Here is a 26987-nt window from a genome sequence, read left to right on the forward strand (position 1 = left end):
TTGAAAAAGCCTGAGCAAATCAGAAGAGAAACTAAAATGACTCCTTGCAAATTTCAAGCTGTTCTCATTTTCTCCTCAAAGACTACCCTTCCAAAACAGCAAGCTGTTTTATTTTCTACCCTGAGGGATATTCCCCAAAGCCTCAAAGGATGGCTGTTCTACCACTTTTCTCTTTCTTCTCCAGTGCATTCAATTTCTTGCAAGCTGCCTCCATCTCCATCTTTAATTTAGTCCAAGGTAATAAAAGAAATTAAAATTGCAGGCTTTAATTTTTTCCAAGTCTTAAAGTATATAGAGGTATAATTCAACTCTTCTATCTACAGTGCAACCATCCCTAAAGCCCTTAAGGTATATGTTTTTTATTTCAGTCCCCTTTTTCCCTCCTTCCCACACAGGAAAAAAAATATACCTGCAAATTACTTTAAAAATATTCAGTGTGTGGACATTTGGGCAAATTTTAAGCAAAGAAGAAAAAAAAAGCCTTTTTTTTAAATGAGAAAGCACTAAATACATTTTCTATAAAGATAATGGAAAAGCTGCTATAATGCTGAAGCAATGGCATTACATCATTATTTATCTCCTTTCCTCAAAGCAAAAGGCAAACAGTAGAACATTATTCATTTATTAAACTTCTCCGAACTCCATCTGTGATTGAAGGATCTTCAGACCTGTAATGGCTTTCCTTCTCAATTAATGGAGTTTGTCTGAGCTATGTGAGACAGCGATGCCCACAGCTCTGGAAGTTAGCCAGTCGCTGTGCTGGGCATTAGGGGCACATTAATTACCTAGAACTGTCTGGTCTAGGTAGATGGCAAGCTGGAGAATGGAATCTTCACCCCTTTATAGATAAAGTGCTGATGAAAAGTTAGGCTCTTATTAATAAAGAATATCTTCAAAGTGTTGGACACTAGTCATTAGATAAAATACAAAAAAATACCAATCTTCCCACTCTCTCAGGAGCAATCTTAGACAATGGGACAAAAATCACACCACCTTCTTGTAGTCTTCTCTAGCCCTAAAAATCCTGAGATGAAGTGATGCTCAGTATCACAGTTTAAAGTGTGATGATTGCACCAACTTGGCCAGTCTGTAGGCTGCTGTTTAAGCACTGTCCCTTTGGGTAAGGTTTGAAATCCCTCAGGCTTAGGAGGGCACTGAATTTTCAGTTCTACTTTTGAGAAATACTCTAAAGATTAGACTAAAATAACCAAGTGTCTGCACAGCTACCATCACCATATCCTCCTCCAGCAGCTACATTTTAGTAGCAAAGATTTGGGTACTTAACTCAGAAAAGGCTTCCTACTAAGAGCCTTCCTGCAGCCAGATAAGAGCCCAAATCCCAACCCCGCCAGGAGCTCTGGCTAAACCCTTCTCATAGGCTAAGGCTCTCAAGTTTCTCATATTCTCCCCCTTTTTCTCCCTAACTCGCCTTCATGCTTTGTTCCTCTCTGCTAAATGTGTTCATTTTTCATCTATTTCAGAATGGGACTTTAAATCACTTCAAATTCACTTTAAATCACTTTAAATTCAGCATACAACTGTAGGGCAGCATGGCTAACAGCTACCTTTGAAACTCCATCCCTTACAGATGTAGTACAAGATTATATAAGTCTGTTCAGAAAAAAGACTGAAACGCTATGTCCTGTGTCCCAGTCCAACGCCCTTTTGCTTTACTGTAAGCTAATGGATCTACTGTGCTATTTGAAAATGCTGCGGTCTTGTAAAGACTGCTTTATCAGGTCAAATTATAAAATACCAAGCAAAATAAGTTTTCACTGTCCAAGAGTATTCAATCAGTAAGAGGCACTCTGTATACAACATACTTGAAAAACAGACATCTAATACATTCGAATAAAGCATACTGGAGCAAATGTAATAAATCCTAATGCATTAACATGTGGTTAATCTGTGTGTGACAGCATACCGTTAATAAAAACTCACATGCATCTTTAGACTCTGAAGTCCAGAAAAAAACCCAAGAGATCAATGAAAGGAAACTATAAGGTCAAGAACAACAACAAAAAAGCATCCTTACCTGGTGTAGTATTGAAGTCTAAGATGCGGTGATGAGACTGCAGTAGATCGGGATTACTGGATGACAGGGTTCCGCTGACAGGTAAAGCAGGAGGAATGTGCTTCGTTTGCCTCAGTCCCACAATGCTGTCATCCTGAGACTGGCCAATTCCAATGTCACTGCATCCAGAAAGAAATAAAATCAGGATGTAGAGGCATTCAGAGCTTGGGCTATACTAGAGGGACGCAGGGATGTCTATATCTACATTTTCACATTTTCAATTGTTAGTACAGTAATCACTATTTAGAAGTTAAAATTCTCCAGACAACTGTGCCTGCTGTCTAGCTTTGTCACAGCACCCAAATGTCCACTCAGAGTGATTAGATCTGCCTGCTCACACTGCCAGAAGATCCTCATCCTTCACGTTCACCACTAAGCTCTGAGGACCTGCTACGCTTGTTATTTTTCAACGATTTCTCACAGCGGCCAAGATCTTTATTCAAAAGGTGGTACATACCTCATCATTCTTGCACCACTCCATCACCTGAACTTTGACTAATACTGCGGTCCCCTCAGTGCTGTTTTATAAGACCTGAATTTCACAGATCTTTCACCCCATCACAGATAGGATTTGCAACTGTACTTCAGGATGTATTGTAGACATACAATCTAAGATCTTTCAACAGACAGGTAACAGAGGATCATTGAGATCATCCATTTTCCTACCCTGTATCACCTTCGGTGAGTTTCTCCTCACTGACTGTGACTGAAGTGATGCCAGCTAACTTGGAAGGCTAAGGTAAGCATCTGCACTTGGGTGCTATCGGTATCCCCTCCAAAGTGCCTGATAGCTGAAAAAAGTATTCTGTGATAAAGGAGATGGATTTTGTCTATTAAATTGTGAAAGGCAGGGTCTCAAAGGAGGTCAGTAGTGCTAGATGGATCAGAGACAGAGCTATCATCATATTATAGTAGGCACTAATTTGCTTATTGCTTTGGAGTTAATAATCAGCAAGTGAAGCAGAACAACTGCTACAGGACGTAGAGTTGGAGCTAGCCATTGAACTTCTCTATAAATATATAGATGCAAATCCTTAATAAAATACTCTGAGGGTGTAAAATGTTGAATAGCAGCCATTATAGAAAATGAAAATAATTAAAAATTTAGCTACTATAGGCAAAGCCTTTTTAAAAGCCATGCACATGTACATCTGTATCTACACATGTAAATAAAGCATAAACCAGAACTTAGATTTCATTGCAAACTGCTGCAACTCTAAAAAGCCAAGCTACTAAATTAAATGATGCAACACAAATGACCATTTGTACCCTAATTTTGGGCACTTAAGCTTTTGTCTAGTGTTCTATCCATCCTCGGAAAACCTAAACAGAAGTCATTAAGGGCCTGATAATTATCCCTGTTGAGCTGTTACAGCACAAGCATCCTCTTGTGCTTATCAATGAGTTACTTTACCCAGTACACTCTTGTACCACTTCTTTAAGTACCATGAATTGAACAGTACTCTGGGAAGCTAGGACAGCATCTCTGGGCATTTAAGACACAATTTTAATTATATGGACACAGCAACTGCTTTTTAGAAGGCAATGCAACTCAAAAAAGGTTGGAGGGGTATCTCTGTATGATGTGTTTGGGTTTTCTCATTGTTTTGTTTTTAAAAAACAAGGTAACTCTGTATTACCAAAATATTTTATGAAGTGTAAACCCCAAGCCATGAGAGTGACACAAACACTCAAGTCCGCCGAGAAAAAAGTTCTTGGATTCTCTCTCAATCAGAAGTTAAGCAAAAATATAGATGTTTGGATTTAGTACTTCCACATAAAGCACGAAATACTGTGACAAGCAGTGATGATCAGCTCAGCCCACAGCACTTTTATGCTAAGCCACAAGGCAAGCAAGTCTTTCACTACAACTAAAACCATTCCCAGCAATCGCCGTCTTGTCTTTCAAGTAGGAACCACTCCACACACACAAAAATCCCCAACTAAACAAAAAACCCCAAAGCCCCCGAACCTCAAAATGCTTTCTGGTGGTTCTAAACAACTATATAGTATATTTCATAAGTGTGCCAACAGCAGTATTTTCTCTGAATTCAAATCAAATGAAGACAATGTGACCCTCCCCCTTACATTAATAGTTTCACTTGCATTATGTATTCCTTTTGTGGTTTGTCAGTTTTATATAATCTTATACCTATCCTGTGCATCACGACTGAAGCAGCTTCAATAAAGCGGATCAACTGACAAATGTTAGGTTTTTTAAAAAAGTAATGTTTCTAAAATTCTTCTCGATTCTAAGTATTCATATACTAAATTGGAAAGTATTTACCTTACACTCAGTTTATGCTATTTTTAAAACTTAAATCAGAATCTGAGTGAGTTCTAACCTATGCAAACAAGAAATGAACTCCAGAAATTTCAGATACAAATAGCAACACTAGAAAACTCCAGGTCCCATGAAGATCAACTGCCCCTGCTGTTAAGTAAAATATTTTATTATGCCGCTGAAAGAAGATTGTGGTTTTAAAGGAAAGGCATTTCTATTGCTTCCTGTATGCATTTGCCATGCAGGGAGATAGCATTAACTGAGAAATAACTTTCCTGGTGAGTGACAAACAGGGTAGGAGCGATAATGGAATGGCAGAGCTGTCTGAATGCTTCTTCCTTCAAAATACAGTATACTGTGCATCCCACTGCAGGTCTGCAAAGAGAGAGAGGAGAAAGCGGGGCTGCTTCTTTCTCTGGGATGCTGCACTGTGGACCAGACAGAACTTTGCTAGAGATGGAGGCGGGGGTTGTGCTTAATCTTTATTTGGAGCAACTGAGCCTACAGACCACAAAACCACTCCAGATTAGAAGAGTAAAGAAAGCAAAGAGCTCAAGTGGAGGCTGTAGCCAGAAGCACACTTCAAGAGATGCCTCATCGCTGGCAGAGAGAAGGACATTTCCCAGTAGATGCAGAGGAAATGGTGCTGTTTGCTCAGTCCGGGAAGTTACTTGACATTATTGGACTAAAAAGCAAGACTGAAGGAAGGCATTGTCTCCTGCTCAAACTGATTCATCTTTTGATACTGATTTAATGTCTCATGAAGGAGACAAGCTCCCTCTAAGAGTGACCTCATTCTAGTTTAAAGATTGGTTTCATCTGGAAACATTCTGGAGGCACTGGAGACCTTTGTAGTATTCATGTTCAAAAAAAAAGGTGGGTAGTTTCACCTCATAAGCTAGCTGACTCATGAAGTCTTTAAATACCTACTTTAATTAATGAGTAAATCAGCTTTTTCATCCCTCTTGATTTTTGGTATTTAAAAACACATGAGAATAGGCAAAGTCCCTTAATATATGCAATACCATTAATTACTAGGAAGAACAAGATAGAAGTTTCTACACAATAGGGGGGAAAAAAGCACAAACAGGAAAGTCTACAGCTACACATCTCTATGCAGAAACCGTGCAGACACAAACAACTGAATGTCAACAGGCTTTGCAGACAAATTGCTATATATAACACACGAAGTAAAGCTAGCAAAAGGAAAAGAAAATAGGTCAAGCGTACTGTTTTTCTGAGGCTTACCCAAAGAGGTCCCTGCACAGAAAAAGTGCAAAAATGAAAGGAATCAAAGAAAAAAAAAAGAAAACCAACAAGAAAATTTTATGCAAAAGCTGCAAACAATGGTGAACAATGCAAAAAATCACACCTAACATTATGCATGGCTCATCAGAGGAACAAACATACAAGACCAGTGAAATAAAACAAAACATTCTAAAGACAAACAACATAAAAAGAGGATTTACAGATTCTCCTCTACTGAAATGTATCTGCGTCAATTTATCTGCATCAATTTAAGAAATATCCATTATTTGGACATAATAATTTATATTCATTTAACCTTTACATTACTAACATTCTATTTATAATGTTTCAGAACAGTATCCATTTAGTAGGAAATAGCTAACATTAGTTAAGGAAATTTTTTTTTTTTTTTAAGTAATAGCAGGAAAAAATCCTAGATTTTCAACACAAGTGTCTTTTTCATGAATTTACATAGAATAGATTTCTTCCTCAATGGGACATAGAAAAGGAAAATGCAAGAGAAAACACTGATTACACATCAACTACCCTCTACAATTCATTTTTCTCATTGATGCCATCTGTCTTGGCCAAGAACCAGATTCCCATAAAATCATACAAAACTCATTCTTCTACTGTTTCTAACAATCCTTATCAGAACTCTATTTCTAAAATGTGTTCTAAAAGATATCAGATACCATATTTAGCTTTCATTAAAAAAATACTCAATTCTATCAAAGAACCCAAGCTAAAATTTTAACCTCAGTCTCCCTTACGGCAGTACACAGAAATTCTTATAGATCACTGGAATGTGGATAAATTGAAATTATTGCTCCTATCAACCATTTGCAAGCAAACCTGCTTGTAGAGTTATTCTGAAATGAATTGCCTGCGATGCTTCCAGTTAACAGTCCTCTTAAAAGAAAACAGTAAATGACATTAAAAAGTATTTGTGCCATCACTTTATCTATAAGAAGGAAAATACATCCATACTGATGTCAAAAGCTGCATTGTTAGTAGTCTATGATCACTCAAATATTCAGACTAGTATTTTCTAGTATATTTTTCCAGATATAAGCATGGTTTGCATTAATAAATTAAAAAAGTATCACAACAAATTATAAGTATCATGAGATAATATTAAAACTTAACACAAAGCAAGTATTTAAGAGGAAATAAAAGACTCACTTGTATGGTTTCTGAGGCAGAATACTGATTCGAGTCTTGTCAAGTATCTTCTTTAATTTATTTCTTCCCCCAACTGTGTTGGCTTTACTTTTCTTATTTACTTTTTCTAATCCTATTACCTGCTCCACATCAACGGCAAGGTCTGGGATGGAATAACGACTCGCTTTTTTAATATCACCAATTTTAGGCAGGTGGGGAGCACCATTTCTTTTTTCCTCTGACAACCGTGTTAAGAGTTCTTTAAAAACTGCACAAGACAGGGAAAAGGAGGAAAGAAAAAGAACAAAAATGTAAAAGAAATATCTGTGCACCAGTCCAGTTTAATATTAATCATTACAAAAAACTGATTAGGTTATTCCGTCAATTCAAGTATTAAATTAATTTAGATAGAAGACTTTACATTTTTTTTTAATTTGAAAAAGGACATTCTTTTTCTGTAGTATGAATCAAAAAAATCCGTAAATTGGCCCAGCTCAGAATAGAAATACACTAGATGACCACATGGTTGCACGGATAGTGTCAACAGAAGGACCTTGACTTTTCAACCTAAGGACACAGGCTTCTGCAGAACAGTAGCAGACATAAAAAGAGCACACTAGACAAAAATGGAAAACTAACATGTGAGGAAAACTAACATCTGAGAAGGAAGGTTTTAAACAGATAGCCAGCAACCAAACCTGTCAGATGGACAAGAAGTTATTAGCATCAGGATCAAAAATCAGAAATCAGATGGGAAACTGCAACAAAGTCATAAGGAAAGTATAAGAAAGTATGAAACTACTGAGTCACCTTGGATGTTTGACAGGGCTGTTGCGTCCATCTGCCAGATATAAAAAAAAAAAAATCTCTCAGACTCGCTCCGCTCCCTAGCAAAGAGTCATCTCTGAGGCAGAAATACCTGATGAATTTGTGAATTAGTTCTTCTGCTGCAACTTTTAGCTTCACAAAAATGTTGATATATTTAAATAAATCAAAACTGATCTGGAGATCAAGTCACATATTCTAAGTGTGAGAAGAAATCTTCATATATAAATGGGAAAATCATCTGATGAGTTGATTTGTAATAATAAAGGAAAACTGATAATTAAAACCAAGGAATTGTAGAAAAAGTGGGAACAAGGGCAACCAGCTAAGGATGAGTATTAGGGGCTAGGTTTTACTATTATGTATTAATTTTGTCCTTAATATTCATCCTTATCTCCAGAGGTACACGGCAAATCACCAAGAGACTTCAAAAGCTTCAAATAAGACACACAAAGAAAAGTGGAGGAGAGTAATCTGAGCCAGTAACTGTACTGTCGAATAGGAGCTGGGGACCGGAGAGACAAATTAGGTACAGATAAGAAGATGCTGTTAAAAAAAAAAAAGGAAACTCTCCTTTTGGGATTTGTTGATAAAGAATACTGCATGTAATACACAGAAAGTAACTGTTCCGAGACTCTACTGTGATGCGAGTTCAGTATTTGCAGTGGAGCAACAAGATTAAAAACCTAGAAAAACACAACTTCTGAAGAAATCGGGTTTAATCTTAAACATACTAAAGCAACACATGAGATTCAAAAACCTAGTGTGTGAAGGATGGTTACACAGAATTTACATATAGAGAAACAAGCACATACTGCTAAACAAGCATATACCGATATATTAAGAAATGCCTTAATTATTAGAAACAATTGAAATATTAGAATCTTTACTGCAAAGCAAAAAAAATTCCCAGGAAATAGATTTGACAAATGACTTTTGGAGAAAACCTATGCATATTTAATCATTAGTTAGTGCAGTAACATCCTGTGGTAATATTCTGCCCTGCTTATTTGTGATGAAGAACCTGATCCTGAAAGAGATACTTGGGGAACACATCACTAAATTATATAAATAATCCAAGTATCCAGTGGTAAAAAAATCAAACAAACCTCACAAACTATTAATTACTTATGATGCTAACTGAGGTCCTGAGCTTCTTAAAGACTCCTTCATGACTGCTTTAGTACTTGTTAGAGGGAGAAACGAAGAGAATAGATTCGAAGAGTAGCGAGACTGTTTTCACCTGGATGGCAAGAAAGTTTTTAACAACTTTGTCGCACTCATTGTAGGCATAGACTGAAAAACTATGATCAAATTCAACAGACAGATTAAAATCACCGATCAACTGAAGTTTCAAAAGAGGCTTCTTTCTTGAGAAAGGACTAAATGTTACATGTACAAACACGTTTTATAAGTTCGAGCTAAATGGTTGCAATAGTTCCTCTTACTCCAGAAACATGCACTTGTGAGAGTGATGTCACTTTATATAAGACCCTATTCATAATTTTTTTTGTGCAATTATGAACTAAGGTATTTTAGGACCTACAAGCTTCCTTTTTCTATTCTCCCCAGTACAAAATTGTTTCAAACGAAACTATTTCAAACTATTAAAAAAAAATATTTTAAAACTCCATCTAAATTAGAATAGAAATTAGAACAAGAAGTGCACACAAACTTACCAAATAAATTGGTTTTCACAGTGATAGACAGATGAGTGTTATTTCTAAGGATTTCCATGGCTTTTGACAGCTGAATGTTTTCAAAGTTTTGACCATTCACTTCCAGTATCTAAAAATACAAACAGGTAGTGTGATTTTTATTTAGCAAAGAGAAAGGAAACAAAAAAAAAAGGGGGGGTGTGGGAACGAACGGGATATTTTAAAATTACATACCTGGTCTCCACGTTTCAAGCCTGCTTCTGTAGCTTTGCTACCAAAATCTACACTGTCAACAAAGATTCCAAATCCCTTTTCTGACCCTCCCAGCAAGATAAAAGGCAAAGGGGCTTCTCGAGATGGCTTTGTTAAGGTTATCAATCTTCGTTTAGCTTTAGCAGCACAAGCAATATTTAACAGCCTCAAATGTCCACCCATTTTCTACAAGAGAAAAGCATAACAAGTTATATATAACAACAGCCTGGCTGCTCCCTGCCATCCCAAATTGTCAGAAAAAACCCTTTACTCTTACCTCCCTCTCCAAATTGTTCTCAAATTCTTCCAGAAATCGAGTCATAGCAGGATCTCCTTCAAAATCATTGAAGTGATTGTTCACCCACAACAATACTACCCGTGTAACCTGAAAATTAATCAATAATATAAATATTTTCCAAGACCACCCAGAACAACACTAGCGCTAAGTCCTTTAACAATACTGCTCCTTAAAGCCTCTGTAAATTTCCATTGGTATCCTAAATATTTTATACATATATATATACACCCCCAAACCTAACTTTACTAATATGCAATCATTTACTAGGAGAATAGAATGGATTAAGAATTAAAATTGCTTTCACTTGTATAAGCAATTGTATGTTGTATTTCATAAAGAATAGTGTGAGTTAGAAAACTAACACTGGCTGTATCAAATTTGATTGAGTAGGGAATAGAGCACACAGGTACAAGGCAAGGAGTTAGATCCATTTCTGACTTATAACAATTTCCTGTTCATGTACATTTCCAACTCTGCTTAATTCTTCAAGCACATGATCATAAAGCTTCCAATAATGCTTTATATCGGTTCTTGAATCTCACAAATCTTTAGGTAAGCCACCATTAACTTCATTAGGCATTTACCTGTGTAAAAGAGCTATTGTATGTTTAGAGAGGCAGGAAAAAGGAGCTATTGTGAGAAGCAGGAAAGAGGTTTTAACAGCGAATACATGCAATTCTTTGCCTTAGAGTCAATCTTTCAGTTTACTACTCCTCCTTTCTCTCCACCCCTACCCCCCCAAGCAACTATGATGATCAAGTTCAGAAGGATCTTAGCTGGTATGTTACAGTTTGTTAGGAAAAAAAACCTAAAGGAATACTATCAATTAATATTATTGAAGGTAAAGCCACAAAATAAGAGCTGTATTTTTTTAAAACTATATGTTTCTGCTATAAAATTTTATCTTAGTATGCAGTTTGACCTGGAACATCAGCAGCACTTCTCTTGACAAAATAAAAGAGTTTTGATATCTTGCATTAATATTGATTCACACTGTTTTTAAAAAGCTCCTGAATCCAAAATGGTTGTGCCACTCAAAGTTATATCAAAAAATACAGCTGCATTTCTTCTGTTATGCTGGGAAAGCAAGTTAGTAAGGAAAAACCTCTAAACATTTCAAGAACTAGAGCTTAAGAGCAAAATCTCATACAAATTTTAATCAGCTAAAGCTAACACCTGTCCGTTCTTTGCGTCTGGACAAAATCTAAACCTCTGCAGCCTCTTATGCTAAAAGTCTGACACCAGGCATCCAAAACCAAACCCTGCCACCCTCATATACAGTTTCCAAGTAGTTTGCCTTTTACCCCAGAAAAGCAAGTGAATTGAGAAGAATTGCTGAAATTAATGACCAAACTAATCAAGCACTTCAGAACTCCTCGACAGTTCAGATTTCTAACAGGAGGCAACTGCAGAGCACTACATGCTGCAGCTCCCAGCCACAGGGATGTAGGCTAAGGGTAGCATTTCTGACATATTTGAGATTTTTCCACCTTTGAAATTGAAGATGAACTTCCTCTCTGTTAAACATCTGTGGTGTTTTTCATTAATGTGGATGACATTGGAAGATCCAGACAATGTCTGGTTAAATTTAGGGTAATTGCAGATTTTTAAAATTGGCTGGAAAGTTGCAAGCCATACCACGTAATATACTTTAAACCACAGTGATAGCTTCAATATCAATGCTGCTTTCAAAGTTGGGACTTACTAACGTACACCCAAACGACACTGAGCTGGAAAGGCTTGAATGGTGACTTCCGGAGGAATGCCATTTCTTGTGTCACAACCAGGAACAGCATTAAAAGAGGATTAAAGCTGTAACGTCAAGTACCGTGCTGCTGGGCAAAATCATCAGTAAGGCTGGATCTCAAATGTCCCAGTCTGATTACTACTGAGTTCTCATCATCCTCAGGAAGTTCTGCTCACCCCTTTCCCTCTCCTCACTGCCTATCAGCCCCTAATACAAACCAGCCAAGATTCCTTGTTCCCCACTCGCGTGTCTCCACTTGCGCCAAGCTGTTCTCTGACTCTTGCCTTTCTGTCAGTGCTACTGGATATCAGAAAGGGTTGGTTATTGGGACGGCAGAACAAAGAGCTGCTCTGTTTTCAGACCTGATACCAGCAACTGTGCTGGCTCATGCTTTTACAGAGGCTGAGGGGATTATCCACTGGAGAACAAGGAAAAATAGGTTTAAAGATGAACTCCAATATTATAGCTCTGAAGCTGTAACAAGCCTACGCTAAACAATATTAGCTGCAAAGCCTATTCTCTCTGTCAAATTAAAGATCCTTCCGCCAAGGCACAGATATACTAGTATTTCTAGAAGAAATACCCAGATTTAAATAAACGTTGAAAACCAAATTTCTCTTTAACCTTATTGATATAATTCCCTTGGTTTCAAATTTGCAAAAAACATCTGGAAAATTTTACTAGGTTTTTTACATATAAGAAAGTTGTATACAAGTGAAAATAAAGCATTGCAGTGTGAAGCACAGTATAGCCTCAATAGACAGTGTGCCAAAACTGGATATACAGGGCCTTATTCTTCCATCATGGCAGTTTTGTTTAGGGAAGAGGATGTTTGATTGCTTTCTTGTATTTGGGTGGGTTTTGTTTTTTTTTTAATGCTGTGTAAGGCCCAACAGATTCTTAACAATGGCTGTATTTTCTAGTCTCTTTATATAAGAATAAAATTATCACAAAATGTTTGCGAAGTTGTGTTAACTAGTATTATGTATGGGAAACACAGAACTGAGTTATATGCTCAAATTTCGAGATGCAATAGAATTCTATTGAATTATATTAAATAAAAATACTGATGATTGGAAAAAAGCTTTCCCTATACTTGCAACCAACTAAGTTATGTTGTAAAAACACAGCAAGGTAAAACATGGCTAATTTACCTTGCCTGAGCACATTAATACTTAAATAAAATACAATAAAATAAGGAAATATTTTTTTTTTACTTTTATCCATATATTCTGACATTAAAATATGTCACCAGCTATTTGTGTCTCATTCAGTTTAGTCATTCTCTCTAAAACCTATTTTATTCTTAATAGCTTATATTTCAATGCAAACGGTAACAGGTATGTAATTCAGGGGATTTTAACCTTATCCCTGAGGCTGGGGTCATTGAACCACTCCAACAACTTCTTGCCCACTTCCATTGGGCTGGAAAGAAAGGTCCGATATGTCAACAGGAAATCTTCTATAAATGTTGGGTCTACCACAGAGTGCTCTTCCACCAAATGCATTGTTAACCTTTCAGCTGTTCCCTATTTAAAACAAACAAACAAACAAACAAAACAAAAAAAACACCAAACCACAAACCAAACAAAAAAAACTTTAGTTATTAAAACAGATTTTCAATAAATGCAAATTTGTTTTCTTGTAACATACTGAAGATGCATTACACTACAAAGAATACTGGCATCTAGTTACTGATGAGCTAAGCAAACATAACAGCTTAACGATTGTGATAAGAAATGTAAAAAATGTATGTAATTAATTTCTATAGAAATCACCTAGTTATCAAAGTGATAATTATAAAAGCTAGAAATATTAACTGTCTATTTTCAAATATATATTTTTATAATATATATCTCAACTAATCCTAGACCTAACTTGCCATGTTAAGAAGTTTGTAGAACACAGACTTTTGCAAGACACTCCCTCTTTTGCTTTTACCTTGATGACAATGTGACCTTTTCTTGTTCCAGTGCGATCAAGCTCCCTGTGCTCCTTCACCATCACAATCTCTCCTTCCTCTTCTACCTTCTGCATGTTCTTTTCCACTTGATTGAGGATGCGGCAATAATCTTGCTGGGCTATACAAACAAACTGGAAAGAATCATCGCGCACCAGTATTAAAAGGTAAAATCCTCAGAAAAGCATTTAGACTTAAGATGGAAGCACTCTATTAACAGAAAAGATAAAGTAGCTTCTCAACCTGCAGTGAGCCAAATTTGTCTTTCCAGCAGTTCAGCTGTAGTAAGCAGCTGCATACACGAGCAGAGTACTTCCACTACAGTCTTGCAGTTAGAGGAGACCAAGATTCATCAGAGCAAAATGATTTAGCATTATCAGCCATTTTTGTTTAGCTGCTTTGACCTCCCCTCTGCTGCCAATGAAGCTCAGTATCCTAGCTGGTATTTTTTCTCCCATGCAAGCTTTTGTGGGGTATTTAGAAGGGTTAAGAGATTGAAAGGAAAACCTAGCTTTTGTTTTTTGCGCCTACTGCTACTGTAAATAATTTTCATTTTTCATGGCTATTATTAATAAAGTCAATCATTATGAAAACTAACATTTATTCAATTACATGAGTGCAGACACACAGAAGCAAATTACTTCTGGATTAAAGCATACAGCAGGAAAAAATATTTTCTACAATCATCTGCTCAGCCAAGAATAAGTGCAAAAACAAATATCTGAAGAATATTCCTAGCACCTACACTATGCAAATATAATTAAGACCACACACTACAACTTAGGAAAAAAAAATACTGTACACATTATGAACTGTCTTCCATAACTCATTAAAAGTTTTATATCTTTGCCTCTTTTTTGGGGCAAATACTCAAGATTAAACTATCATCTTATATGAACTTGGGTATTTAACTGAAAGGAAATGATAGTGTTTTTTCTGATTGAAAAGTTGATAAATGATCATGTAGGTACTTCGGACAAAGGCACAAGATTCACAGAGATAGTATTTTCTCTTGCATTCTTCATAATTCATTTACACACCTTTTCTATTTCCAGCAGCTAGTAGTAGCTGAAACAGAACTCCCACAGTTTGGATTTGTTGCAAAACATTATCCTAACAAGATACTGTTTATGCACTTTTTGGAAGTTAGATGGGCAAACTAAACCAGGTGACTACATTAACATACATTTACACCCATTTCAAATGGCACCTACTGGAAACTAATTAGCCATCAGGACCAAGCAAAATGCTTAATTCACCCAGGGTTTGGCTATTACCTTCTGGATGGGAATAAGTAAATAGCAACCGCATATCCAGATCAGGCTAGTAGTTTTATGCTACGAGAAGCGTTCCTTAAACCTGACTACTTGTGTCACAGCAAACATCAAGGCATTTTCCTTGAAAGGCCAGATTGGCTAAAACTAGATTTTTTCTACTCAAACCATGGGCCAGATAGCTTGTATTACTTTAAGATTCAGTAGCTGAGTTGAAGAAGGAAGAATGGCTATTGCCTGTAGAAGTAAAAGAGCTTTTAATGGCTAATGGACCTTGAGATCCTAAGGGAAAGATTGAAGCAATGGATATATGCAACAGGATGCTGTACCCCAAGTTCTGAAAAAGGCATGTAGACAAACCTCTCAATCCAAAATGATGAAGAGAATTCAATTTCCCACACTGTGGGTAGGCAGGAGCCATATTTCCCAACTATTGTACAGGGTCACAAGCTGGAGATTTTACATATATTCAGTCTAAAATAAAATTGTGTCTGGCTACTGAGTTGCATTATGCCTATACGTATGTGATTTTGCATGTATTACAGTTCGACACACTACCTGGCAGTCATCCACCTTGGTTCTCATCACTCCTTTCATATATTCCTTTTCCATGGTAGGGGAAACACCAAAACTGTTCCCCATGCAGAGTATCTCTGTTCTTCCATCAGGGTACGTCACCTCCACAGAGCCATTCAAAATGACTGACCAGGAATCCAGCTACAAATCAAATGTTGCAGGATACGTGAAGGCTGAATCACTTACCATTGTAATATCATACTATAGAGATACAACCCTTACCATTTTTCCAAAGGAAAAGTTATTTTTTAGCACCTATTAAAAATATTTATAAGCTAGTTTACCTTAAATGTGCAGCTATTTCCAGCTCAAGAAAACTGGAATACTATGTAAGACTGTAGAAAAAAAAAGGGAAAAAAAAAAAGAAAAAAGGTGGTTTCAAAACACCACTTAAACACTGAAATAAACTCCCCAAATCAGCTCCAATAGGGAGGAAGCATTCTGTACATTGTGAAGAGTATTTTCTTATGCTTTTATTGCATAAGAAATGTTGTGTGAGTGCTTAAACAAAAGCTTTCAAACTAATGCAGAACAGAGAGAGGCATAATTTACCTGATCAGTGTTACTTCTTCTTTTTTAATTTTTAAGCAACAAAAGAGGACCTTAACCCTGTGGAATCTGGGATGTCTGGTATAATAGGAGAGTCCGAAGTAACTTTTACTGACCTCTTCCCCATCGTTCAGTACAATAGTTCCTGCTCTCTCCACAACTGCAAACACCATTACAGCACAGAGCTCTCTCCTCACTGACATTGTCATGTTGGCAAAAGCAGGCAATTGATGCATGAATTCCAGTAGTTGTTCTGAAGGAGAAAAAGCCTACTGAGTCGTGCATGTCAAAATAACAAAGCACAGCAAGGCAGTTCTTCAGCAAGATGCCCGAGGCTACTTAAGCTAAAATGCTGCACAATCATTTCTGTATACTAATAAATCATGTACAGTGGCCTGTTGTAATTACTGGGTATTTTGTAGACACAGACTGGCTGGTCGTATCACCAATAGAAGCCCTGCAAAGTAAAAGTCAGTATAATGGAAGAATTGTAATGTAACTGAGAGCTCTGAATACAACCAATGAAATCGTTATACTACAGCCATCCAGGCCAATAAACCCATGAAGAGTCCGACAGGCCCACATAAAACACAGCAAGACATTAAGAAGGGAAATTTCACAAAACTGAGCAACAAAAACTGAAGCAACAAAAACTGAAGCTCAAACAGTAATTTTTTTTTGGTGAAGGAGAACAACTTTGACAGTATTTTACTACATTGCAATACTTACCAATGTCATCATCTGTCCTGTCTATTGGGTCTTTCTCCAAGCAGTCTCTAACAATATCCCTACTCATCAAAGGATCCGATGCCCTTTCAATGTCTTCTTCGTCATCATCATCCTCAGAATCCACTGCTGTCTCTGGCAACCCACTGAGATCCATATCACCCGCCTCACTTTCTGTAGCCTAAATTCGTGCAGGAACAATTTAAAAAAAAAAAAAAGAAAACATTCAAATGTGTTCTTCACTGCTACAGTTTTCTAGTTAAATATACAGAAATGAATTCTATCACCTAAGAGATCACTCAAATTCACTCAATACTTTTTATATTGCTTTTTTCTTTACATATCCTTTTAAAACAACTAACCATTAATCAACCCAAAACCATTTTTTAAACAGGGCTTTTAACACTCGTTTCAATCAGCCACACATAAACAGGATTCAACATACCTTATTTAATCAGTAGGTCTTGGGGGAATTGAAGGCAGTTATATTTCAAGGAACAATTTCTTGGAATATTAGCTGAATATATATATTTTTTTTTAAATAAATAGTTCATTTAAAACAGTTTGTTTCTGTTCCTGCCCCAACTTTACATCTTCAGACACTTAGGAATGCAATGTAATTTTAAGTAGATAGTTTGGGGAGTAAGTACAGAATCAAAATGCTACAAGAATTTTGCTATCTCCCAGTAACCTAGGACTGTATTTTTTGGGTTTTTTTACAATTCCAGTTGAATGTAGTTAAATATGGCTTTCATTTGCTGATCAACAGTATAAGAATTTACAGATGCAGAAAAAATGCGAAGTCACTGCTTAAACACCACAGATGGACTACACAGAATATCTGCCAAGCTTAACCCCTGTTAAATTGCATTAAAATGAAGGAAAACATAGTCCATATATAGCCTGAGGTCATTAGTATAGCACCTAAAGGTAAATACATTTTAATGATTCAGTTTTAAGACCAAATACTTAATAAATCCCACAAACATTTGTCTGTCACGGCTGATAAAGCTGCTTTTTCTCAGAACCTGATTTAATACCACAGCAGCTGCCAAGGCTCAGCTGAGACAATTTTTAAGGAAATGCAAGGTTCTAATGAGCAAGTTTTAAGCCATGGCTTGAGAAATCAAGTTTCACATGCCCTATAGGGATGGTTTGTTTCTGAGACTCTGGAAGCACACAATGCATTCACGTCTACTTTAAAAATACTACAAGGGACAAACACAGCTACTAAAGCCTGTTTTATCGATCTGTGTCTCACACTGGTAAAAAAAAACTCACCCAAAACTAGGTCACCCTCCAAACACAGAGAAGGTAAGACAAATTACGTTGGTATTTTCGTAGAATCATCTTCGCTATTCCTGCCTCACTAGCTGCATTGACATCTGTTACTTTAATGCCATTATACACAGCCACCTTATGAATGGTAGCATATGGCTGGAGACAGATCAGGGCAGCTAGCGTCATTCTTAAATGCTTCTGTCCTACAGCACAACACAAGCTTTGTAACAGGGTCCTGTTAATATGAAAAGCATGATAACAGCACCTACAAAACATTCAAATTATTCTCACTGTGTTGTTTTGGGTTTTTTTTAAAGAAAAAAATGCTGAGCATTTCTTAAGCGGGATAAAGAAGGATGTTATACTGGCACGCAAACAAATCACAAAAATTATAGCACTGCTACTATTTTCATTACAGTCTTACTGTGCTTAACATGCACGTTCCCTATGATATATTTGAAACAGTTGCTCTAACTGCTCTTACAAAATAGCCTTCATCAAAAGCAACTGGTGGAGAAATTAGTGACGATGAGTCAGTAGACACACAGCTTATGACACGGATCTTTTAGAATCATAAGTCTCCAACAGTGACAATTCCAGTGACAGTGGGACTGACTAATTCACAGTCAATTCTGCAAACCTTCCCATTACTAACAAGCGCCCCTCCTACCTGCCCAGATGAAGCTCTCTCAAAAGCACATTAGTAAAATGAATGCAGAACTAAATTTAGTCACACAATGGTAACATACATGAGAAAATTCCACATATTGTACAAAATCTGATTATTAAAAGACAAGTTATTTGACTGTCTTAAAACAATAAAACCAGACAGAAGTTGAAGGTCTATTATCAAGAAAAGTTTATGCAATTTAAAAAAAATTCTCACACTGAAATTAAATGCAACTTTGTACTCAGAAAATACTTTAAAAATCCTACTGAAGCCTACAAGCATTTCCCGAAGACAATCACTTTTTACCGAGCTAATTAAATCTTTTTGACAACTGAAGTTATTGGTAGAAAACTGAATGATAAAGCAACTATTTCTAACTTACTACTTATCAAAAAATACAAACCACTGCAACAAAGCAGCTCAGAATTGAATGCAACAATCCACAGAGTAGTAAGAAAATGTATTAATTTAACTTAGGGCACCTTTAAAAATAAACCTTATCTTTTGAGAAAAAAAAAACAAAAACAAAAACATTTTTTCAAGCAACTTTCTGAAACTTATGATTACGCAGAAGTTAGCAAAGAAACATAAATGTAGCCTTTCCACACAGGCAATATGCATTCATAGTAGTAAAGAATCAAACAACTCATCTCACAAGGACTCCTCCTGTTTATGCATACAAAAAGTTTTGCATGAGTTTTGTTACATTATTAAGAATTGGGTCTGTCTTCACGTTAAAAGCATGCACTAATTTATCTAAAAAAACCATTACAAATAGCTTCTTTAGGCTTAGTAGCATCAAGTATGACATTAAAGATTCAAGGTCCTCTTGCTGACACTTTAAAGTTCATAACCCACCGACTTTGAGTACTTTTGTACTCCCTTATGCGTTAGAAAAATCAAGCACGTCCACACAGGAACCCTAATTTTGACGCAATAGCCATCCATTTGTGTAAGACTGAAGGGAAAACCTCAATTAGCTCCTTTGAGGACAGAGGCTTCCTTATAAAACTCAGCAGTAGAAAATCCAGAACACAAGATGAATGCCCTACAGAATTTGTACTACTGTCAATCACAAGGCTTAGAGCTTCTCAGCACATTTTTAATCAAGGATGAAATACATCTCAGAAATCAGTGCTTTCATAGGTGCATGCTGTCCTTTGTTTCTCGGGTAATAAGAGAAATTAGCTTCACTTAAATAAATCTAAAGAGATTGCACGTAAGAAAAATGCTAGTTGCAGCTTAAAGTACAAAACAATGTCTCTCTGAAGTCTGAACACCAGTTGCAATGAAAATTTTCTTCACAGTTGGAAAGACGACGAAAAAAGTTTGCTGAAGCTTCAAAGGAATCACATAATGACAGCCTGATATTTTATTTGTCACGTCACCAACAAGAAAGTCAGGAGACTTAAGACAGACATTTTCAAGCCTGAGGTGAAGAGTGATTTCACATTTGGTACCTAAGGAGACCTGCCCAATTTTAAGCAGTGTCTATAAAGGCTAATATTGTAGTAATACAAAAATGGTTGTTCCAGCTGCTAAGGATCTCCAAGACCAAAGTCACTTCTAGATTTGAGTAATAACAGCTAATTAAACAAATACCATGAAATAAGTAGGAAAAGATGGAAAGTAAAGGAGCTTTATCTAAGTTTTCTCAGTTAGCCTTTGTCTCCTTGACTGATTTGGGGGTGGGGGGGTAGGGGTGGAAACTATCATTCATTCCCCTTAGGTCAGACTGGGGAAATGGAAGACCCCGTTGGTCCTTTTAGACTGGTATGAGAGGAAACTGATTAAGCCCATTCATTTTTTGGAGGCATCATATATGTGGACATAATGAGAGAGGTGATGGACTACATGAACAGCTAAAGAAGATTCCCTCCTTTACTGCCTCATTTCCTTCTCCAACCAATTTTTGGGTATCTGTTGAGAAAAAGATCAGAAGACGCCAAGGGGGATGTTGGCTTATCCAACAGATCTATACCTTCACAAACAAGTAACTCTCCCTCCCGTCTTGTAACTGCTTTATCACACACACCTGCACACACATCCCAGCTTTACTATGGAAAAGAAAGTGGGAAGACTTGGAGACCTGCTTACAAGATGACTGGCTTTGTTTTAGGTGGCCTCACAGTTTTCTTTTCTACACTAGTTTGGGGAAAAAGCTTCCAGCCGATCTTAACAATATAAAGAGAAAAAACTAGAAAACCCTTAAAATTAACCGCTTTAACTACTGATGTCTTAGTATTTTAAACAGAATATTTTAGCCTAGACTTTATTTACTTTTATTTTAGCCACTTTCTTTAGGAAACATTAAGAAAAAAAATGCATCATTTTGAATAATAAATCCCCTTTGTGACTAATGTCACCACCTTAATCGACAATCTAAAATCTCCAAACATGCAAGAGAAAAATACTGAAAAAAAATAAAAAATGAAAAAAGCATAAAAGACAGTTGTTGTGCAAACCAGAAATATCTTCACTGTCTGCTGCAGTCCTTCAACTCCATGAAGCTAACAAAGCAAGCAGCCAAGCTCAGCTCAAAAAAAACCACCCCCACCTTCTTTTTCGATCATTGTAGTTTAAGGACTAAAAAATAAACTAAAAAATGAAATTAAGAATCATTATTAGTGAAAACATTCAATTTTTACTTCATAATTTATAAGCCGATACTGATACAAAACACCAAGAACGCTGGCACTACACCTCTCGTGAAATCACTTGCAAAAGTTCCGTTAGCTTGGAAGATTTCCTCCTGTCATTATACAGGCACATTGGATCCAGCTTTTCCACAGAAAGAAATCATGGCTAGGGTTTTGTTTTACATTAGGTTTCAACTCACTGTGCAAAAGTTTACAATACAAATAAATTGCTATGAAATTCAATCCATGTAATTATAATAGGTATTTGTTAAAGAATTATCATATGTAACAATCAATTATAACTATTATATGCACACAGACCATACATAAATCTAAGGTAGTAAAATTATTTTTTCATACTCTACTAACATGAGTGCAAATGGCCATGAAATACCTTAAAACTCCTTCAGTCTAAGATTTTTACTGCTCTCTTTCTCCATAGTTATTCTTTCATTATCTACTACAAAATTTACAGCACAGCAGCCCACATCTGTCACAGGAGTCACTCTGAGCACTCCTCCTCCCTAGAGATGGAGAAATGCAATAATGCAGCCAACGCACACCAGGAACCGCGTCCTCCCCTATCGCAAACTAATTGCTGTTTTTTTCAACATGGAGCAACGTTTGCTGAGACCACAGGCATACAGAACAAGGACTCCGAAAGTTACTCCTAGGCTATTAATTGCAGCATAGAATAGAGGACCCAAACTCACCAAGACTGATGAGGTACTGCACAGGACTTAGCCAAAACTGGCGGGGGGGAGTTCAGCAGGACCTAGTTTACCTGAGCTGTTTCAGACGTCCTTGCATTACCCAGAGCCCTGCACTGCAGCGGCTGACACAATCAGAAAGACTGACAATCTTACAGTAAAACCTCTTTGTTTTGCACACAGCGACTTAGGGGCAGGCTGCATGGACACTCTGGTTTGAGAGATAAAGGTTTGGGCTCTCTCAGGAAGGCTTTCTGGAAGGTGGACCTTTCTTCTAAGAGTTACCGTATCAGACTCGTGAGAAAACAAAGCTGACATCTTGAAACTTTCCAAGCAATAGACATATCCTGGGAGGGTCTCGGAAAGGATGTTCCCGGTTTCCTGTACCACCGGGAGCATGTGGGCAGACCGCAGAGGGCACGTAGGGCCGGCAGGAAGCCATCGGGCTGAGGACAGGATAAGGCAAAGAAAGGCTGGCAAAGGAAAGAGCTGAGCCAACACAACAACGCCTTCCCAAAACAGGGAGGGGGAATAACACACGGTCACGGGCTTAAATCTCCTCGCTCTCAAACCGGGATCATCATCTGGTAATATACGTGACAGGTATAGGAAGCATTTAGGAGCATATATGAGCAGGTATATGCTTCCATACAGGAAGCATTAACTAAGCATGAGAAACGGGAGAGGCAGCAGTGAAGGATTTGCTTTGCCAAATCAACACAAGTATTGTTCTTGGCAAATACAAGCTGGCACACAATCTATTAACGTTCAGCATCCCCTTCCTCTCCAGTCACACTACAGAGTCAGTCACTTTATGAACTTATTTCCTAAAATAAAGTAACGACATTTAAGGACCTTACTGATTGGCACCTGAAATATTTCTGAGACTTGGGTGGGGTAAACACAAAGGATTATTTATTTTATTTAGGTAAGTACTTCTTATCCTAAAAGAAGTCCTTTCATGTGCAACATTTGACAAACAAATTTAGTTACAGCATTAATATTTAAAAGGAAATATTCTCAGCTCAATGCTGAAAGCATCTGAAGATTCAGCTTCATGATTTATTCAAAAAAAATCTTAAAAGGCCATGAATGTATTTTCACTGCAAACAGCTGCTCTTAAGGCTGCAGAACTAAAACTTACTGGGATGCAAAACTTGACATATTCATTCAGATTTCAACAGTAAAGATCTAATTAATAGAATAACTGAAAAAAAGAAAAAAATTATTTTATTTATCAATTGAAAGATAAGATGGCAATCTTTCTAAATCATTCCTTTCTACTTCGGCATAATGAACAGCAGTTCATTCTGCAGAACAGAAAAATGACATTACGTACAAAACATAAGAATCAGAGGAACAATGATACTGAGCTTTGCCTAAGACCTGTTAAAATTGAAGTAAAAAAATAACATGTAGATGATTTCGTTATGGTTTACTGTTTTTGAATAAACACTTGGGAAAGAACTAAAAGGCAAATAATTGAGAGAGAATGACTGATTCAATCTCAGTTTCAAAAAGTATTTCTGTTTATTTAATCCTTGACTTGACCCTAGAGAACTGAAATTACAGCCGTTTCATTTTGTTGTGGCTTTTTTTTTGGCAGTACTGTAACCTAACTTAACATTGCTACTTTACATTCCTTTACAACTGAAATTGAGGTAAGAAATTAATGATTTACCACAATATATGAGAAATCATTAAATCAAACAACACTTGGTACCATAAAGTTAAATTCAATAATTTAAGAACCTTAGGTTTATCAGTTTCCACACCTGAACTTATCAATTCATTTTTTTAACAAATGTTTCTTCAAGTATGTGTATTAACACAAAAACATGGGGCTACTTTCCACAATACATGTTCATATTTCTCAATGTTGATAAAGACATAGGCCATTGTAATAATTACTGTGACATTGTACAATTACACAGGTCTCAATATATCTCTGCAAAGACATCTTTAAATGAGGTATTAACTGTAGATTTATTTAAGAGACCAGATAACAGTTTTTAAGATCACCAAGAATGACAAGGTATCCTCAATTTTTTTTTTAATTAAATTGAAAAAAACTATTCAAAAAGTAAATGTTCCCCATGTAAACGTTTCACAAAACCATTAACTCTCTTCAAACACCAACCATCCCCTTGATTCCATTATTGCAAACAAAACTTATTATGGGAGTCATACACCAGGTTGGTGACTACAGAAAAATGTTTTTCTCTGAAGCTTCTGTACAGGTTTGGTTTTGTTTTTTTTTTAGTTTCCCAGAAATGTAGTGATCCTTTTCACAGTTATAAAAGTTTTGCTGGAACTCTGCAAAAATTTACTTCCAACTTATCTAGAGAGTAACTGTATGACTATAACTAAATGCCACCTACAGCTGTGTCTCTAGAGGTACTTGTTATTTTTATGTTAAAATGTAAAATCTTTGGAATGAAAGGTATGAAAATCTATAGAAGACTTGAAGAACAAAACTGATTTTACATCTTCTTCACCCTCACAGTATAAATCTAAATCCTGTCTCTAAGTAATCCTCTCTCTGAAGAAATTCTGACAAACATACCTGACTGGCATATGCTATGCCTAAAGTGTTCAGTTACTTTGAAAATGTTCACAAAAATAAACCTTTGCATTATTGCAATTACTATCTAAATTGAACTGGGACCTTTTTATAGCCTATCTTCTCCCACAGAAAAGCCTACAAGCTTATTTACCTGAAGCAGACTACATGCTACGTCTATGTTCAGAGCTGAACTTGTATGTATTTGTATGGATGACGCTTTTCCCATTGTTTAAATGGCTACATTTCAATTTTTAAAAGCACCCAAACAAGCATTATTCCTCTTCTAGTAAACAGTACTTCACTTAGAACTGGTCTTGTTAAATTTTTTACTATTGTTTTGATAGAAAAACATTTTAATTAGATTAGATTTTTTTTTTTTTCAGAATAACAAATAGCTATAGTTTCTTATCAGAAGGACAAATCCTCCTCTTTGACACTGCAAGAACTGTAAACATCAAATGAAGGTTCTAGACTTTTATTTCAGATTTTTTTCTAATTTTTATTTCAAGGAAGTACGCACACCCCAAAGTGTTCTAGGGACACTCTGGATCAGTTTCACAGTAAACCGCTCCAAACTCAAAAGCTGCTCCAAAGAAAGAGCGTAGATCTTTATGACAAGAAGCACCCCCAGAAGTACAACAACTTAAAAAGTCTCACCCGTTCAACCTCTCCATCTTTCCCAGGACAGCCAGAAGAGAAAGCACTACCAAGATGCTGGTGCCAGGTCTCTACAGGGTGGGAAACTGGAATATGCCCCTCAAGTCAGGCCAGCACAGGCTGCTCACTGCATATTTCTGTCTCCCTACCACTGAATATGTTCTAGATTTTGAAGCCAATACCTCTAAGAACTGTAAAATACAGCATCAAGAAGAAGAAAAATCCCTCCCATTACAAGGTCCTAAATCTGTAGTTTTGAAATTCTGATCCAGCTTTTAATCGTAACGCCCAGCTCACACGCAGTTTTCATCAGCAGATCTCAAAGTCTAGCCTTCTAGCACTAAATGGCACAGCTGTTGTTTTACACATGGCAAATGGGACAGACAGAAAGACGAGGTGAAGTGCTGGAGTCAGGAACAAGACCCCTTTACCTCCTAGGTCCCACTAAGGACCTCTGCTGGAGAGGCCACACTGGCTCTCCATGCTGAAGTTCAGGAACATTCCCTCCCCCAAAATGACAAATTACAAAGAAAACTAATGAAGCACAATCCTGCAATGTCGCCAAACACTACGCCTCTACATTGCTGACTTGGACCCTGACAAACTAAGGCAAAACACCTCAGGCCGCTGTGCTGCAGATTACCTGCTGAGTCTTCACAAACATCAGATCTAGTATGCAGCAGATAAAACCCTGAAATTATTACGATTCAAATAAAAATTAGTTTTTTGAAATCTATTGAGTGCTGCTTCAGGCAAAACGTGACAATACGCAATAGCACAGGTGTTCAGCTATTAACATCAGAACTGTTGGCAACTGCACCTCCCATCAGCATCCATTCCAGTCTTACCTGGTAGATATCAGAAAGGCTGCTGCTTCCTGAATCACTAGTGATGCTACATCCTGAGTGACTAGATGAAACGTGGGTCACCTGTGGGTGGAGACTGTCAGTAAGGTGCAGCTTTGTGAAATCTGCAGGAAGCTATAGGTGGAGCAGAAAAAGCATCATTACAATCTGAGGTAGACACACAGCAAAATGAATTCAAATAATTTATGTCACACTTTACTCTCTGCCAGCGCCAAGCGTATTAAGAGAACCATTGGGACTTGAGAATGCAGTATAAAAGTTCGAGTTTTGCAGTTTAATTCATGCAGAGGTCAGCAAAATACCACCAAATTGCTGCAAATATAAGAGATTTTTAAAAAACATGTATCCCAGTACAAACACCAGTGAAGCAATAACCCTTATGCCAACACTCTTCAGTATCTTGCTATGGGGTTGGGATAGAATTACAGCGCATATGAATATTGTGCTAGTTTCAATACCAATGGTTTCCTGTAGAATGGGGATTAACAGTGAGTAAAGTCACATACTTAAAAAAACCAAACAACAAAACCAACAAGCACTGCTCTGGATTTGGCTAACTTTTGCTTCTGAAGTTGACAAAGTACATCAGAGACAAGTAAAATCCAAGCCACTGAGCTATCTGTTATACTTTGAGCCAAATAATATGATGGCATATAGGAAATGTGGGAAGACTGACACAACTGCAAAGAGCTACAATCCTGAAATGAGTTTGCTTACGCACGGTGCTGAAGAACAAATTGAGACAGTATATTTGATCATTTAACAATCATGCACCAAGATTTGTGATATATATTTTTACTACTGCTTTATGCACACAGCTCCCATGAAAATCTTTAAGAACGGTAAACATTGCCAGACTGCAGAAAGTGAACTTTGATAAAGGAAAATATTTGCTGTCTTAAGAAATATTTAAATGCTACTTCAGGGGCAAATTACTCCTCTCCTGAAGAAGCTTGCATCTCA

General features: G+C 36.8%; 1 protein-coding gene across 5 annotated transcripts in view; it reads right to left on the minus strand.

Annotated features, from left to right (window-relative positions):
* RAPGEF2 (Rap guanine nucleotide exchange factor 2) overlaps nucleotides 1-26987 on the minus strand; it is a 191726-nt gene that overhangs the window by 21407 nt on the left and 143332 nt on the right. For 4 of the 5 annotated variants that reach the window (XM_072861505.1, XM_072861507.1, XM_072861502.1 and 1 more), the window contains exons 7-17: nucleotides 26007-26138; nucleotides 16639-16816; nucleotides 16026-16162; nucleotides 15343-15501; nucleotides 13492-13644; nucleotides 12915-13079; nucleotides 9783-9890; nucleotides 9488-9691; nucleotides 9275-9383; nucleotides 6792-7038; nucleotides 2036-2193 (exon numbers count right to left, since the gene is read on the minus strand). In XM_072861505.1, coding sequence (XP_072717606.1) covers nucleotides 2036-2193; nucleotides 6792-7038; nucleotides 9275-9383; nucleotides 9488-9691; nucleotides 9783-9890; nucleotides 12915-13079; nucleotides 13492-13644; nucleotides 15343-15501; nucleotides 16026-16162; nucleotides 16639-16816; nucleotides 26007-26138 — 1750 coding nt within the window. The remainder of the gene's footprint in view (nucleotides 1-2035; nucleotides 2194-6791; nucleotides 7039-9274; nucleotides 9384-9487; nucleotides 9692-9782; nucleotides 9891-12914; nucleotides 13080-13491; nucleotides 13645-15342; nucleotides 15502-16025; nucleotides 16163-16638; nucleotides 16817-26006; nucleotides 26139-26987) is intronic. The other variant, XM_072861506.1, reaches the window with a different exon arrangement.

The sequence above is a fragment of the Ciconia boyciana genome, chromosome 5 (assembly GCF_034638445.1).
Source record: "Ciconia boyciana chromosome 5, ASM3463844v1, whole genome shotgun sequence".
Classification (NCBI taxonomy): Eukaryota; Metazoa; Chordata; class Aves; order Ciconiiformes; family Ciconiidae; genus Ciconia; species Ciconia boyciana.